Here is a 17,315-nt window from a genome sequence, read left to right as displayed (position 1 = left end):
ACTCTAGCTGCCGCATTTTGGACCAACTGTAGTCTGTTTAAAAGCCGAGCAGAACAACCACCCAGTAGAGCGTTACAGTAATCTAGTCTTGAGGTCATGAATGCATGAACCAACTGTTCTGCATTTGTCATTGAGAGCATATGTCGTAATTTAGATATATTTTTTAGATGGAAGAAGGCGGTTTTACAGATACTAGAAACATGACTTTCAAATGAAAGATTGGTATCAAAGAGCACACCCAGGTTCCTAACTGAGGACGAAGGTTTAATGGAGCACACGTCAAGTGTTAGAGAGTATTCAAGGTTTTTTCGTGAGGAAGTTTTTGGTCCAAAGATTAGGATATCAGTTTTTTCTGAATTTAATAATAAGAAATTTCTTGTCATCCAGTTTTTAATGTCAGCTATGCATTCTGTTAGTTTTGTGAATTTGTAGGTTTCGTCAGGGCGCGAGGAAATATAGAGCTGAGTATCGTCAGCGTAGCAGTGAAAACTAACACCATGCTTCCTAATTATCTCTCCTAAGGGCAGCATGTACAGAGTGAAAAGCAACGGTCCTAATACTGAGCCTTGTGGTACCCCATATTTAACCTGTGATCGATACGACATCTCTTCATTAACTACCACAGACTGATAACGGTCAGATAAGTACGATTTGAACCATGCCAAAGCAATTCCACTAATGCCAATATAGTTTTCAAGTCTTTTTAAAAGAATGGTATGATCGATAGTGTCAAAAGCAGCACTGAGATCTAATAACACTAACAGAGAAATACAGCCACGATCAGATGATAAGAGTAGATTGTTTGTAACTCTAACGAGAGCAGTCTCAGTACTATGGTATGGTCTAAATCCTGACTGGAAATCCTCACAGATTTTTTCACAGATGTCACCATTGTTGAGATTCATACGCTGATTCTTCATGCATGTGTGTGAATAAATTTTGCAGATGTTTTAAAGGATTTAATGTACATTGTATTTTTCAGATTTATTCTTCTGCTCTGATTTTTGTAACTTTTTTTTTAGTTGTTCTGGAGAAGATCCAGAACAAAATTAATAACATTTTTAATTTAAAGCTCAGTCATTAGATCATTGAACAAAGCCATAACATGATAACAATTAGATTCATATCATTGAACAGCCGACAACAGCTAAACATATTGTCTCTTGCTTTTCTTGCCATAACAAACAGCAAGAGCAGCCAAAGAAACATTATTACTAAAACAGTCAAGAGTCAAACTGCTTAACTGAAGTAAGCGCTGACCTTGATCACGGCGACATCAAACCAAACGTATTTTCAACAAATCATCAACATCTAAACCTCTGGTAATTCTCAATAACAACTTTTGTAGATGTATGTCAGAAATAAAGTCAGTCTGGTTAGTAATAAGTGAAGCTGGTAATGCTGTTTGTGGAGTTGTTTAATCAGATCTTCAGAGATTTAATGTCTTTTATCTTCAGTTGATTTCATCGAAGGCTGTGGCTGAAGTCGTAGTTCTTGTTGTTTCTCTGTTTCATTTAACAGCCTGTAGTGTGCACACTAAGCAGTGTTCAGTTCATCTTGGCTAACCCATGTGGGGCCTCCATGGAAACCGTGGACAAAAAAGTCTGGGCCCCAGTTAGGCTGCCCAGGGGCCCACCATGCTATGTTGGCTGGGAAGTGTTTAAAAATGAAAATAGCGACGGCTCTTGTCTCCGTGAATACAGTAATAAACAATGGTAAATTTAACCACATTTGTTAGCAACATGCTAACAAAACATTTAGAAAGACAATTTACAAATATCACTAAAAATATCATGCTATCATGGATTATGTCAGTTATTATTGTTCCATCTGCCATTTTTCGCTATTGTTCTTGCTTACCTAGTCTGATGCTTCATGTGCACAGATCCAGACGTTAATACTGGCTTGTGTAATCCCTTGTACATGGGCTGGCATTATGTAAATATTGGGGGCGTACACCCCGATTGTTACGTAACAGTCGATGTTATGTTGAGATTCACCTGTTCTTCGGAGGTCTTTTAAACAAATGAGATTTACATAAGAAGGAGGAAACAATGTAGTTTGAGACTCACTGTATGTCATTTCCATGTACTGAACTCTTGTTATTTAACTATGCCAATGTAAATTCAATTTTTGAGTCTAGGGCACCTTTAAGGGATAAAATATTTGACTACAGGGGGACTTTAACATGTAGACCGTTTATCATAGTAATCGCTATCAACTAGCATAACAGTTCTGAAGAGAATCACCTATTGCACCTTTAAGGCTTGCCAGGGAAAGAGACAAGTTGACCACCCAGCTGAACAAACTATAAGACAAACAATTAATTCATCTTTTTTGTTCAACAGAGAAGGACAAATCTGATTTTGAAACCAATTTTGCTCAAATTAAGCGTGTGGTGGGAGGTGGTGATACAGCAAACTGGGTTGTTATCACAGAGATGCATAACATCGATGACATGAGATGGGCGTTTGACACTCTTAAGTAATACTGGATGAACACTTACGCAGGCATCGCCATCAGGCCGAGCAGCGTTAAATAATAATCAGCCAATGAACGCGTGGTGCCCCGTCGGTATAAAACCTCTGACAGCCCGCGCAGCTCGCCGAACTGTGAACAAGTAGCACACGGCCACTGTCGGGCGCGCGGATGGCTCGGCAGCTTTGCGCTGACTGTCATGCATAATTGATTGTTGACAAAGTAAAGCGGCTGCAACACCATGCAGTCCTCTTTATTGTCCGTGGCTCACTCTCCCGGGATACCTACGGCTGTTTCATTCATTTGGAAATCAGGAAATCCGCAGTCGTCCAACTGGACGGGGCTGGAGAGAGAAAACGCGTCTAGTGTCGGCGACTTGAACACGTTTGATAACCGGCGCGCACAGTATGGCCAGTTCACTCCAACCACCTCAATATTTCTTTCTGTTCTCATGACACTGCTGGTGTTTGCCACGGTTCTCGGAAACGCGCTTGTCATTTTAGCTTTTGTAGTCGAGAAAAGTTTACGCACACAAGGCAACTTTTTCTTTTTAAATTTGGCCATAGCGGACTTTCTTGTCGGTGAGTGATTGATGACGGTTTGCATGTCAGCTTTTGTTTTAACTCTGCATTGTGTTTAAATGTAGCTGTGTTATGGATTTTCAGGCGGGTTTTGCATCCCCGTGTATATCCCCTATGTCCTGACGGGTGAGTGGAGGCTGGGCAGAGGGCTGTGTAAACTGTGGCTGGTAGTGGATTATATGCTATGCACCGCTTCAGTCTTCAACATCGTGCTCATCAGTTTCGACAGGTTTCAGTCCGTCACTAAAGCGGTGAGTGCATCGCAAACACACACCCATCTATAGTTCCTCAAAGAACCTTTAACATCCATGAAAGCTTTCCATTACAGAAAAGGTTATTAATAAGTGGAAAAAGGTTCTTTAAATTAGTAAAATGTTCTTCAAGCTAAACTGGCTCTGAGCTGCTTACTAAAAGGTTAAGGAACTAATCATTTCTTTAATGGCATCACTGCGAAACCCCTTTGGAACCTTTATTTTTGAGTGCTATATTTTAAACCTATATTTTTATGTGCTGGAAATACAGTTTAACTATGACATTTGAGCGCTCCTACATTCGTATGTGGAAAACACATATTTTGAAGAATGTCTGTGTTTTTGTCCACGCAATAAAAGTCAAGTTTTAGACCTAATAGTTATATATATATATATATATATATTAGGCTATATTGATCGAATCAGTACAGTAAATGACGAAAGTTTTCATTTCTGGGTGAATTTTTGCTTTAACATTGTGAATGTTTTCAAAGTATGGAGTACAATACAGAGATTATACTTTACTGGTCCATTGTCCAGAACACCATTGTCTTTGAACATAAATAAATCAGATTAACAAGCAAGTGATAAATGGCTTCATTTACAGACCACAATATTAGAATTGATGGAAATTGCCCAATGACAAATGTTTTAGTGCATTGAGAATAAAACAAAAAAGCATGGTAACATTGAAAATGAGAAATGCTAGATTGTATGTGGTTTCCACATAAAACAAGCATCACTTCCATTGTTTTTACAGTTTCATTAAGGAACCAGTTGGTGACATAAAGACGAATCAATCCAACACAAACATGTTTTTACATCACATACATACATAATTATTTGGACAGACAGTGAGTGCAGACCTACAAATGCCATGCACACTTTTACACTTGATAATCATCTGTCATCATTTATTTATATCCCAGTATGCAGCAGCGCACAAAAGCCCTTGCGTCTGCCTCCGTGATAAATGCACTGTGACATCCATTTAATCATAACATTTATTTATTTTATCTGGCAACCTGAGAAAAGATGACATTTTATTTTTTAGTACAAATTCCATCCGTCCATCCATACATCTGTCGTTCTTTTGTTCTGTTTGTCTAGTCCCAAGTGTAATGCATATTAATTCAGTTATAATTGTGTTTTGCAGGTGAGCTACCGTTGCCAGAAGGGGATCACCAGAGAGGCTGTTTTGAAGATGCTCTGCGTGTGGCTGGCAGCGTTCCTTCTTTATGGTCCAGCTATTATCAGTTGGGAACACATCGTAGGAGGAAGTGTAGTACCAGATGGAGAGTGCTATGCCGAATTTTACTTCAACTGGTATTTTCTGATGACTGCCTCAACTGTTGAGTTCTTCACACCTTTCATAAGTGTCACTTATTTCAACCTCAGCATTTACGTCAACATCCGCAACAGATGTGCAGTCAGAGAAGAAAAGCTGACTTACATTCGGCTTAGGAGCTTCAAGATGAGGCCGCTCAGAGCCGGCGATGTACAGCGTGTGTTTTTTGTGAGGCCCGTAGAGGAAAGAGGGGTCGCAAATTTGTCCTCGAGGTCACGGTGCTGTCGGTTAGCTTCTACTGCAAAGGTGTCCACCGCCGAGTTCGGCAATGGCAGACAGACAAAACGAAGAGACAGCACTATTGCAGATTTGCCTCCTCTGCAGGTTGGAGAGCGACTCCTGTCATCTAGTGAGGCACAGTTTCATTACGTAGATCATTCAGCTGGATCACACAGACACCGTCCTGATACGGTTGCCAGTCTAGCCAGCCGCTTTCGCTTGTCTAGAGATAAAAAGGTGGCAAAGTCCCTAGCTGTAATAGTTTGTGTTTTTGGACTCTGTTGGGCACCCTACACGCTGTTGATGATCATTCGGGCAGCATGTCACGGTCAGTGTGTCCAGCACTACCTTTATGAGATCTCGTTCTGGCTGCTGTGGATAAACTCATCCATCAATCCAATCCTGTATCCTCTGTGCCACAGCAGCTTTAAAAGAGCCTTCAGCAAATTACTGTGTCTGAGCAAAACAAAAATACAACCTCAGAACATTGACCAGAAGTATTAAATTTATGAGGATGACCACATTTCCCCCCAGTTTAATGTGCTTGTATCTAGCAGTACTGAACAGTAGCACAACATTTTCTTTGTCTACATTGTATTTTAAAAGACAGACCTTTTATCCACTTATTCAAATTTACATTTTTGTATGAAATCGTGGCATAGCCATATTTCCTCCAAATTCAGTGATGTATTATTTATTTATGTACAAATGTGTCTAGCGCAGTGCCATGTTTGCCTTTGTAGTAATTAAAGTAATTAAAAAATTAAAAAAAAATCACATTTCAAAATAAACCATACTGGTGATGTTATGAACATAATGGACTAATACCTTTTGAAAGCACATTCTACAATGAGAACAATTGAGGTGATATAGAGCAGACTGTCCGTGATAACTGTATACTGATTCTACATGACAGATGTACAGGGATTGCTGGCAAAGCCTGTTGTTCCCCTAGCAACTGCGGGATGGACTAAATACAGTGACTCATTTCTAATTATCATATCAAGGTAACCAATTTATTATGGATTATTTTTAGGGCGTATAGCTAAGTCTGAATACTTGTATCTAATAAACGCTAATAAGATGTAAAATGCATTGAGATTGTTTAAACTGACAGATACAAAATGAGTCAGAAAACCTATAGACTATTAATACTTATATTAAATCATAACCAATACCTGTACCAACATTCACTTCAAAATCCGACTTCAAGGATTAAATGCTTATTAACAAAAGGAACAGCTGAAGGAAGCATGAAATTAAAATGTATATCTTTTTCTAAATGCATATTATTATAGATCTTTTTGTGAATATATGTTTCATCTATTATTGGATTTCATTTTAATCAAAATGTCACAGCTGGATCTTCCAGTTAAATCAACAGACTTCTCTCTGGTGACATATGCCAGACATTCATTTTTGAGTGCAACATCCACATCTCAAAATTCAACAACAGTTGGGTCTCCGCCATACATTTTTTTTTTTCCTTTTTCGAAATTTCGTTAAACTCTGATACGTGTCAATACGTAAAAAAACGAAACAAAAAAAAAAACATCTGCCACTACTTCCGTTGTCATAGTGACTTTAATTATAGAAAATAGTACTTCTACAAGCATGTGGGGTTAATAGTTTTTATTTGTGCAAATGCCGTGAAATCAATGATATTTTGTTGTAACTGATTTACAATTAGATTATACATACAATATATGAAGGGAGGGGGAATCATTATTCAAAAAAGTAGACAAGATGCAAGAGAAGGCTTCTGACATTGTTTCGATTCACAGCCACAGCTACTCATTCATTAATAGAGTCTATACACGTTCACCCATTCCATGTATTAGTCAACACACTGTCCCACTCCACCAAAGCGTCTGCCGTAAAGTAAAAGGGTGAGAAACAAGACTATTCATTAGTTACACAAATGTCTTTAATTCAGCATGGAGTTTAAAATATTAATGCTGAAAAAAACAAAGTAGAATCAAGTGTAGGTCCTCTGAACAAAGACCGCAACAATGCATGGCTCAAAGCTCTGCCTTTTTTTCTCCGGTTTGGCCGGCGGGGAAAGGAAGTGGTGTAGCAACACAAAGTTTTTTTTCTCTCCCTCTTTAATATATAGTTTTTATTCTTGCTCATTTGTATGGCAACAATAGTATGAAGAGGGAATGGAAGTCTGAGGGAAGCACAGAGTAGGACTGCAGTGCATTCACTGTTCTCTAATGAATTCACAAGAAAACGCCTCACGAAATGAGAAAGAGGAAGGAGGGGGAGAGAGAGAATAAGACAGACAGGCAAAGGACAAAAACAACAGACAGAAAGTATGAGCAGTAAGAGGAATGGGTAGAGAGGCAGGTGGGTTTGGCTTTGTTTTTCCCCTGGCTGGAATACCCTGGTGTGCACATGTAGGCATATACATATATCTCTCTATGCATGTGTACACATATATAAATGTAGATGTGTGAGGCTCCTACAGCACCAGCCCTTCGTAAGCAGGTCCTTCGGACTCGGGTGACTCTCTCTGCAGACGCAGGTGCTCCAGTGTATTGTGGAAGTGTTTGTTAATCTGCTCCGTCTCCTCGCTGGCCTCCAGGTTTGGGAGATCCTCACGGATCTTCTGGATCAGCTGATTCAGGACTTGGACCGTCACCTGTAAAACAAACACACACACAACAGACTGGGTAAATTCAGGCTGATCTAGATTGACCGGGATATGCAAAAAAAATAAATAAATAAAATAAAAATAAATAAATCACAGAGACATAAAGCAATGTTCAAAGACAGTGTTGAGGGTTTTTCTTAGTTACAAAGTGTGAGATCTTAAGATTCTTGTGATTAGCTAAGGTTACTGATTATCATCAAGTTTATTAGTTTGCATTAGTTTGTATTAGTCCTATGCGTTAATTAATGTGCACCATGAAACAATGACAAGAACTATGTTTCTATTGAGTTATACTCATGGGCTGCAAAAAGCCTATATACATTCGCAACCAGTAGTCCAATTCAACAAATGAACAAATGAGTCTTATGAGTTGGTTCTATTTATATTGAACCAAAAACTTGCAGCAGGACCAGTGCTGTCTGATTCACTAACAAATGACTCTTAAGAATCGGTTCTTTTAATGAAGGTTAAGAGGAGTTGCTGGTTGGATTCAATCTGACAAATCCTACTGAACTGATCAAACTGAATCAACATCGGACTCAAACTGCAAGTTAATTACTTTCAGCGATGTCATCATCAAAACGACAATGACAATGTGTTGTTACAGATGCACTATCCTTATGAAATTTGGGGTCAGCAAGATGTTAATCTTTTTTACTAGATGTCTTACAAAAGATTTCTTTCAAAAAATCTTACTGACAGTAGTGTATATAGATAGATCTATAGAAAATTGGAGGACATAGAAAAATCTGTAGGAAACACTGAAGACGTTGCAGTACAGACATAGACATATTCTGTTGATTATAATAACTGTGCTTATCTTGTCTCTATAAGTGCGAGCGTTCTCGCTCTCAGTGCAGACTTGGTGCAAAAACTGTGCCAAGCACTAAAGCACTTACTGAAAGCTCTGTGAGCAATTTACCCAGACAATCACCTCAGGTAAATTCACACACCCAGAGACACAAGCACACAAAAATAACTTTGGTGTCGCCGTCTATGGATTTAAAGGAAGCATTCGATTTCTGATGCACATATACACAGGCAACAATTATTTAACCATCCCCAAAACAATAATGACAGAACAAACATTGACAGATAATGTGTCAATGAAATGCAGTGTGGGAATTTATTTTTGTTTTGTCTCTCCCATTTATTTCTACATTTAAAGCGGCCCTTGTCTCTGGATGAAGCTCAGATGTCAAGAGCGACCTCTGTAATAAGTCTGACGACTGATAGGCACACCTTGACTTTAACCGCGTGCGTGTTTGTTTGTGCTTCCTCTTAGCCTTGGCTGCCCTGTGCCCCCGATGTGCTCTGGCAAGTCCTGACTCAATCTCGCCAAATTGAACATGGATACAGACACTTTCTCTCAGCTGAGTGAGAGTTAGAGTATAATCTAGCGCTGCCTGCGCCAGATAAAAATGTGGAGCATGGAGACGGAAAGTGCGAATGAGTGAGAGACGTTAGATCAGAAGCGAGACAGAGCAAATAAAACAGGTTTAAAGAGAGCAAGTAATAAGAGGTAAAAGAGAGCGAAGAAAAAGAATGAGGGGTGAATTATCAAGGGTAAAAGGTCATCTCTGGTCATACCGCATCATTCTCTCGCTCATAGAAGCAGATGTATCTGTTGAGGATCTCGATGAAGAGCTGAACTTGCAAAGACGGGTCCATGCACTGGTTAGCGATCTTTAGAGCCTTCTTCAAGCATTCCATCACCCTCCGCCCATCACGAATCTGACAATAGAAGAAGGGGGGAAAAAAAGAAAGGAAAAAAAGATTTCAGTTCTGACTGTGGTGAATAGCCTCAAATTATTCCATTTTATCTTGGCAAAAGTGCCACACTTCAGCGTATGGGGTTACAAATTGGATTGGGAAGCTCTGTTGTTAGGGGCAACATATCTCCCAACGACATGCTGTGGAGAGGAGAGAAGGAAAACCGCATGATCCTATCTCTCCACATGCATTTATGAGTCACTCACAACAACATTCTCTATCGCTCTATACTAAAGGAAAATAAGCACACCTGCCACATCAGGTTCCCTGTGTTTTGTGTCATTAGTGTCAGTTATAATGCACAATATACTACACTGTGACAAAAATATATACCTGACAACCTTCTTGTTTCATACAGTCATAATATACACCAGAGTGGGTCAAGGGGAGGTTTTATTTTAAACATTGAATTTGCATAAAAGTGCAAAGAAGATGTGGTTTACACAGTGGTTTACAAAGTAAAATATACTTTACGCTGCATTTCATTACATTCTGAAAGTTTTGTCCCTAAAGAACAACTTAAATCTAGTCTTTTTTTTGCATAAAAACTTTAAAAGGTTTTAATAATACATACAATGCACCCTAATGTGCACAGCCATGTTGACAAGTCATCTGATATACTGTTAAGGCCGATATATCACCCGATTTTTGGCAGTAATTTTAAATCGCACTGTCCGATAAGTATCAGAATCTGGATTTTTATTTCGACAGAGCTGAGAACCCAGTGGCCAAGTGTTGAAGCACACCATTCTCCATCTTCATTAATTTACTGTCTTCGGTTAACAGTTGTGTCTTATAATTGAAAGGCAAATCTTTTACCTATAGTTGCTGGATTCAGCAATATGCATTTTAAACACGTCTTTGAATCTAATAAACGTTAATGCCAAGAACCTCACAGAGTGATATGTATGTGGTACACTGATCTAAACAGAATGAATATGAGTGAAAAAAAATAAAATTCCTCATAAAAAACTCATTTGGGGCCAGATTTACCAGCTTGCACGAGTGCAAACCCTCTATGTGTGTTAGAAAACAACTGTCGGGATTTACTAAAGACACGCAGTGAAAAATTAGCGCTTGAAAGGCATGGAAGCAGTTATTTTTGCAACTGACCTTAGTGCATATGCATTTGTAAGAGTTTCCCTTTCAGACGCTAAATTTAAATACTGGGAGGAGAGTATTTAAATGAATCATGCAAGGCGATTTAACAAGGTTTGCACTAGTCAATTTACTGGTATTTGCACCATTATTTATCAAACTAGATGAAAATTTGCACTCCTCTTGGAAGATTGTGTTGGTCATAATGGAAATGATCCGGCTCGGTCTGTGTTCTTTAATTTGCACGTCGTCAGTAGATCACGCGCAGAACTTTCCACTCCCATCTGCTCTGCGCTTTTTTGGAATTCGTTCTCATGCTAATTTTCCCTGTTTAGTAAATCTGACCCTTAAAATTAGAGGGGTTTAGAGAAACCGAATCTTTGAAAGAACCATTTCAGACACTGAGAAAAGACATGATGCTGCAGTGTATATTATTAGAAAATTAAAGTTTTTTTGACCTTGGATGCATCTTGCTATAGCTTGATGCCATTGTAGGAAACCTCCAAAACAAAATTAGGAACCTTTGAAATAGAATATTAAAAGGAGGATATATACAGCAAACTATAAAGATAAACATGGCGATCACAGCCAACGCACTGCACTGCAAAACGGCACAGTGGTGCAATGCAGGAGCTAGTCACGTATAAGCATGAATCACCAACCCCACACACACAAAACATCATTAGGACTGAATCCATGTCCATTATATAGATGTGTGTGCTATAAATGGAATAGACCCCCATTGCTAAACTAGTAGTGTGAGATAAATGATTGGCATGTGTAAGAACAGCCGCAGATATATTTTATTTACAACCATACACAAATATCATCTAAATCCTGAATTTACTAAACAAAGAGTAACTAAACACTGTAGCTGTTTGAAAGGAGCTAAAGCATACAATTACCATAATATGTTTCTAGAGATTTAGTTGAAGTACTGGCTTGAAGTGGCTTCTCCAAAAACAATGCTACACCCAGTATATTCTACTTTAAAATGTCTGTTCTGTTTTCATTTTAGCCTGTGTGATCCTGTCCACTGCCAATTATCTCACTAGCTCGACAGGATTGCCAGATGGTGGGCAAACACAGTGTGCTGCAACCGATGACATACATGTCTGCTGAGCACATGAATGCTGTGATCTCGTCAATCCAACTCGATTTTTGCATCCATGAACGCTTTCATCATAACTAACAGTTCAAACATGATGTAAATAAGAGCTTGATTGTGCAGTGTAGACAGTGTCATTGATTTATTTTCATGCTACTAAGAGAAACAATGTGAAGTTGATTGTTTAGTCACTGGTTTGATTCCTGGATGCAAAATAAATAAACGATTTTGAGACAAAGAACATCTGACTGTACATGAATCATTACATATAAGAATTCACTGATCACAGATTGGGCATTAGAATCAACACAGTTACTTACATGTTGTGGCATTACTGTTGGGTCAGTATCTTGCAGTAAAGGTCTGTTTGCAAAGCCTGTGCCGAAATTGTGCTCGATTTACCAAAAAATCCACAGTGAAATGCATCGAACAAACAAAAAATGCACTACTGAGACATTCATGTAGTTCAAATAGAAACCACTTTCCTAGCATTAGGATCATTTAGATGGTAATGCTATTTTTAGTCTAGTGATCCTCCATCTCTCTTCTCTCCTTTTTATATTCCATAATGTGCCAGTGGGTGGGGCCAAATTTTACAGTTGTGAGCAATTTACCCTTTATTATCAACTCAATACTAGAACATCTTCTACCTACAGAGTCTTGAAAATGAAAAAACCCTCTAGAAGCTTCAGAAATTACAGCAAATACCTGAATATCTAATCCTACTCACACGTTAATTTTCATACCTAAAATAGCATTTGTCATGGCCAAATGCCCACAATAACTTACTAAGATCACACAGAAAGACACTAAAAAACTGAAATGACACACACTGAGATGTATTAAGACATGATCATTCTGACTGATCCAAACCTAACAGGTTATGTAAGAATAACCTCTTTCATTATCAGACATTGATTACGGCCATGATTATGGCACGACTGGAAAAAAACCCCAAGCGCATGAACATGGCATGGCTGGGTCATAACTTCATTCAGGACTATTCAATAAGACTTACACAACCTGCAATCCAATTACAGCTAAAGGTCAGTTACTTCACAGTCACAAAAGAATTGCTCATATTAGAAATGAAATTTCCTGAATGCCAGACTTCATTTGGCCCTTTAAACCTTAAATGCATACAACGGGTCTTTAGTGACCCGGGACGTCATTCACTACCCTCCTCTTCGTTCATTTTTTAAAGTTAGAAATCAACCTTCTTGGTATTCCTCAATCAATTCATTATAAAGAATATAACAAGAAAAAAATCATAAAATTATAAAAGAATGCCTATTTTTGTATTAATTTTTTGTAAAAATTGTATAGGGTCGCAAAAGACCCGAGGTGTGTATGAGTGTACGTATATTTTTTCTGCACAACAATAATTGAATCTTAGATGACAGAATAAGTGCAATTCACCTTTATTCCACAAGGTGGCGATGTCTGATACACAATGCTGAAGTGCTCAGCGATTTACTGCAGATCAAGTACTGAACGCAATCAAATATGACTGTAACTTATTGGATGGATCTGGTGAAGCTGTCGTAACAAAATACGATTTATTTTATTCTTCTGTAATTGTTATTCTAATATCCGAGGAGTTTTATATTATTGCGACAGGTAGAGATCCTTCAGTGTTAGATATAGATCCAGGTCGATAAAGACCCGAATATGTAAGAATGATTGGCGAAACAGTCATGCATTTAAGAGGTAAAATGTGGAAGACATATACCAACCTCTTCTCCGCCCTTGTCAGTGTTGCGTCCTGACCAGAAAAGGTGGGCACAAATGCTGACTGCACGGCACTGGTCGGGTTTCTTCAGAAGTTTGGAGGCAGCCAGAGCGCACTGGGTACGCAGGGGCTCGTGGTTCTCTTCGCTGAAGCACCGTGTACGCTCAAACGTGCCAATGATCAAAGTTATTGCAGCCAGTTGAGCCTTTGAGTCGCTGATCTCGTCTTCATACAGAGAGAATGCCTTGGGACACATGCAATGAAAGTCACTTTTCTATAAATATGTGAGAATGAGTCCATGCTAAGTAATATATATTTATATATTTTTTATATAGTCTTATCTTGTTCTCAGGCTATTACTGTATCATTGTGAACAGTAATGAACCTGAGAGGGAAGGATAGAGAATCTATGCACGTTAATCATCTTGGGAGTGATCTATCAGGTATTTAATCAAAATGCTTCTCTACCTGAGACATGAACTCATAGGCAACAGTTTCGTGGTTCTCGAAGCCGATCTCTCCAGCTGCCAGAGCCCCCTGGAGGAAGAGCCTCAGGGGTAACTCTGCCAGCTCTGCTTTGATCAGAGCACTGATGGTCTGATGGGCGAATGAGAAAATTTTCTGACATTTCTTTTCCCATTTATCATCCTGTGGAAGAGAAAGATAGACATGTATATAAAAAAATCTCTTCTATTATAAACTGTGATTCAAATGTGAGTGCATTTCATTAAGTGTGAAAATATGACAGATGAGGCTTGTGTAACCATACTTCCACGAGAAAGGAAAGGTGCGCTTTTTATTTCACCACAGTGGATGCCTAATGTGATCCTTTAAAGGCTTTCAATTTAAGGCAATTAAACTGTATTGTCTTAAGTTTTTTGGATCATGTTTCTTAAATGACTTTATGATTTCTCTCCTGTGTCAGAGATCTAAGAAGGGATGCTTGTCAGTTTCTATAAATTACAGTCAATTAATTTAATGATAATCATCATTAAATCAATTAGTCACTGAACACAACAGATAGCTGTACATAAGCCAAGAGGTTAGCAGCCTATGTCACACCGACCATGTCAATTAAAGCATTTAATTTACAGAAGATTACATTAAAGGGGGAAAAATCCCTTTCTATGTTTTATACAGGTGTGTTATTACACAGTGGATGTGTTACCAAATCTTGTGAGCCGTCAACCCAAATATGAAAATAAACAAAAACTAAATAACTAAATGTTTAATTGTGAATCATACCCATAAAAATATTCCCATCTAATAAAAAATGATCTGTTCATTTATTTCCATAAGAGTGAAAGGCCCTGATACACTTCTAGCGAAATCGAAGAGCAAACTGGTGTGACGTCATTTTGAACAAAATTGGGCCAAAAACGAAGTATGTTTTGTGTTTGTTTCGGGAGTTTGAAAAAGCTTGCCAAAGCAATCCTTTACAGAAAAGTTTGCTCTGGCTGGTAAACCCCTTCAAACTACCATTGGTCTGAGGTGACTGCGTAATAGGAAGGTGTGCTCTGCACTCTATTCTATTAAATAAAATGTGTAAAAAACAAATAATTTAATATGTTGCTTTAGTATTATGATAGTATAATAAACTTCTTGTGTTTTTGTCATGGTTAATATTGTTCTCACACAGAATAAATGTGTCTTGATTCAAGAGAATATATAGCTGCCATTATATTTTAGTAAGGGGATTATCATGAGCAACAAAGAATTTGAAAACCCCTGCTCTACTGGAGCACTATTGCATGTGTATGTGACCACCAACAGAGTTGTGCCCAATAAGAGTGTTTCAAATCATTATTTTATGATGTTCAGATTCAGTTAGGATGCTGCCTCTAAAAAGATTGCTATGTAGACAGTAGGGTTGTGCCGACATCACGATGGAGAGACACCATCGTGATGCCAACTCCCGCTCCGCTGCGAGTCTTGCGAGTCGACACACTCTCTTCTATAGACTATAAAATCTTTGAAGGAATTGCTCTGTAAATTAAAATGAGATTATAGCTAATGCATATATGCTATTTTAAATACTGTAGTTTATGCCAGAGACGTGACGTGTTAGTCTGTGAAAATAGTGTTAGGCACACCTATTGGAAAGCCCAGATGAGTCATTAGTTGGGAAATAAAATAACCCTTTCGCACGTAAGTTTAAAGGTGCCCAAGAACGTTCTTTCACAATATGTAATATAAGTCTAAGGTGTCTCCTGAATGTGTCTGTGAAGTTTCAGCTCAAAATACCCCATAGATTTTTTTTTAATTAATTTTTTTAACTGCCTATTTTGGGGCATCATTAACTATGCACTGATTTACACTCGGCGCCGCCCCCTTAAATCGCGTGCTTGCTGCCACACCAGCTGTCGACTACAATACAGCGCATTTACAAAGTTCACACAGCTAATATATCCCTCAAATGGATCTTTACAAGATGTTCGTCATGCATGTTGCATGCATGCTTCGAATTATGTGAGTAAAGTATTTATTTGGATGTTAACGTTTTATTCTGAGTGAATTTGAGGTTGTCCTCCGTGGCTAACGGCTAATGCTACACTGTTGGAGAGATTTATAAAGAATGAAGTTGTGTTTATGCATTATACAGACTGCAAGTGTTTAAAAAATAAAAATAGCAACGGCTCTTGTCTCTGTGAATACAGTAAGAAACGATGGTAACTTTAACCTCATTTAACAGTACATTAGCAACATGCTAACGAAACTTTTAAAAAGACAATTTACAAATATCAGTAAAAATATCATGCCATCATGGATCATGTCAGTTATTATTGTTCCATCTGCCATTTTTCGCTGTTGTTCTTGCTTAACTAGTCTGATGATTCGGCTGTGTGCAGCTCCAGACGTTAACTGGCTGCCCTTGTCTAATGCCTTTCATAATGTTGGGAACATCATGGGCTGGCATTATGCAAATATTGGGGCGTACACCCTGACTGTTACGTAACAGTCGGTGTTATGTTGAGATTTGCCTGTTCTTCGGATGTCTTTTAAACAAATGAGATTTATATAAGGAGGAAGAAACAATGGTGTTTGAGACTCACTGTATGTCTTTTCCATGTACTGAACTCTTGTTATTTAACTATGCCAAGGTAAATTCAATTTTTGAATCAAGGGCACCTTTAAAATATTCTGGCGACCGTTATTTAGAATGTATCACTTTATTGTTTCCATGGTGACGCGTCATTGCTTGTCATGTCACACACCGCAGCGCTGTATGACTGATGATCTGCTTTTATTTCAGTTTTCCTTTTTTATTCAAAATATTCACAAATTTGTTAACTATAACATGAAATATCTGATATTCCGATTGTCAAATATGAGCACCTTTATAATGATCGCGTTAGTTGAGCTATACACTTTATGGGCGCCGCCATGTTAGTTTGTGCCGCAGGTTCTGTTGGATTTAAAACGTGAATTCATCCAATTCTCCCGAAAGTAAGTGGTGAACTGGGAAAGAATAGAGTAAACTTTAAAGTTACTTACACAATGTGTATCTGATATAAATAAAACGTGTCCTCTAATTATAATAGGAAGAATTGTTATTGCCGCTTCTATACAGGCTACATCAGTGTGTATTTTACAAACTTATTGTTTTGTTTGTACTTATATGTATTTAAATTAAAAGTAATTGAAATTATCCCCTCCCGACGATATCATCGTCCATTGCGATGTTTTACTGTAAACATCGTCAATTGCCAATTTAGGGGACATCACCCAACCCTAGTACACAGAAGAAAGTGTTTTGTTTTAGGTAATGTCATGGCAGAGTGGGATGTTCCATGATTGAATGAGGGACATACTGAGGAGGAGTTCTCTTTGTAACGGAAGGCCAGATGATACGCAGCGAACACCAGCGGAGGAAGAGTGTGTCGAATTCTCTGGTTTCCCCCAGCGCCAAAGTGTTTTCTGGCAGTGTTTAAAATCTGTGGGAGGCACAAAAGAAAGAGTAGATGAATCGATTTGAATAATTCATTAAGCAGCATGATGACCTCATCAACTGATTGAATGAAATGGAACAAAGCAAGTGACTGACATTGTCATGATTGTTTGACATCAGCT

At 38.3% G+C, this 17,315-nt stretch overlaps 2 protein-coding genes across 2 annotated transcripts in view; one reads left to right on the top strand and one right to left on the bottom strand.

Moving 5' to 3' along the window:
• The first annotated feature begins 2,719 nt into the window (after positions 1-2,719).
• hrh3 (histamine receptor H3) lies at positions 2,720-5,682 on the top strand. Its single transcript, XM_067400867.1, has 3 exons — positions 2,720-3,059; positions 3,144-3,310; positions 4,467-5,682. Exons 1-3 carry the CDS (start codon positions 2,720-2,722, stop codon positions 5,379-5,381), a joined length of 1,422 nt encoding a protein of 473 aa, XP_067256968.1. The 3' UTR covers positions 5,382-5,682.
• Positions 5,683-6,473: 791 nt separating this feature from the next.
• Positions 6,474-17,315, bottom strand: part of vps35 (VPS35 retromer complex component) — a 42,872-nt gene continuing 32,030 nt past the window's right edge. Inside the window, exons 13-17 of the mRNA XM_067402097.1 lie at positions 17,057-17,179; positions 13,713-13,892; positions 13,249-13,488; positions 9,124-9,267; positions 6,474-7,521 (exon numbers count right to left, since the gene is read on the bottom strand). Of these exons, the coding sequence (XP_067258198.1) occupies positions 7,342-7,521; positions 9,124-9,267; positions 13,249-13,488; positions 13,713-13,892; positions 17,057-17,179 (867 nt within the window). The 3' untranslated portion in view covers positions 6,474-7,341. The remainder of the gene's footprint in view (positions 7,522-9,123; positions 9,268-13,248; positions 13,489-13,712; positions 13,893-17,056; positions 17,180-17,315) is intronic.

Source organism: Chanodichthys erythropterus, chromosome 11 (genome assembly GCF_024489055.1).
Source record: "Chanodichthys erythropterus isolate Z2021 chromosome 11, ASM2448905v1, whole genome shotgun sequence".
Classification (NCBI taxonomy): Eukaryota; Metazoa; Chordata; class Actinopteri; order Cypriniformes; family Xenocyprididae; genus Chanodichthys; species Chanodichthys erythropterus.
Note: the sequence above shows the minus strand (reverse complement) of the source record. Positions and strands in the feature narration are given on the sequence as shown.

What these genes read in the sequence shown, in the direction of transcription:
- hrh3 (XM_067400867.1), top strand. Translation starts at nt 2,720, where the DNA reads ATGCAGTCCTCTTTATTGTCCGTGGCTCACTCTCCCGGGATACCTACG. An exon ending in CATAGCGGACTTTCTTGTCG is followed by an intron (nt 3,060 to 3,143) that starts GTGAGTGATTGA and finishes ATGGATTTTCAG; the next exon opens with GCGGGTTTTGCATCCCCGTG. An exon ending in TTCAGTCCGTCACTAAAGCG is followed by an intron (nt 3,311 to 4,466) that starts GTGAGTGCATCG and finishes TGTGTTTTGCAG; the next exon opens with GTGAGCTACCGTTGCCAGAA.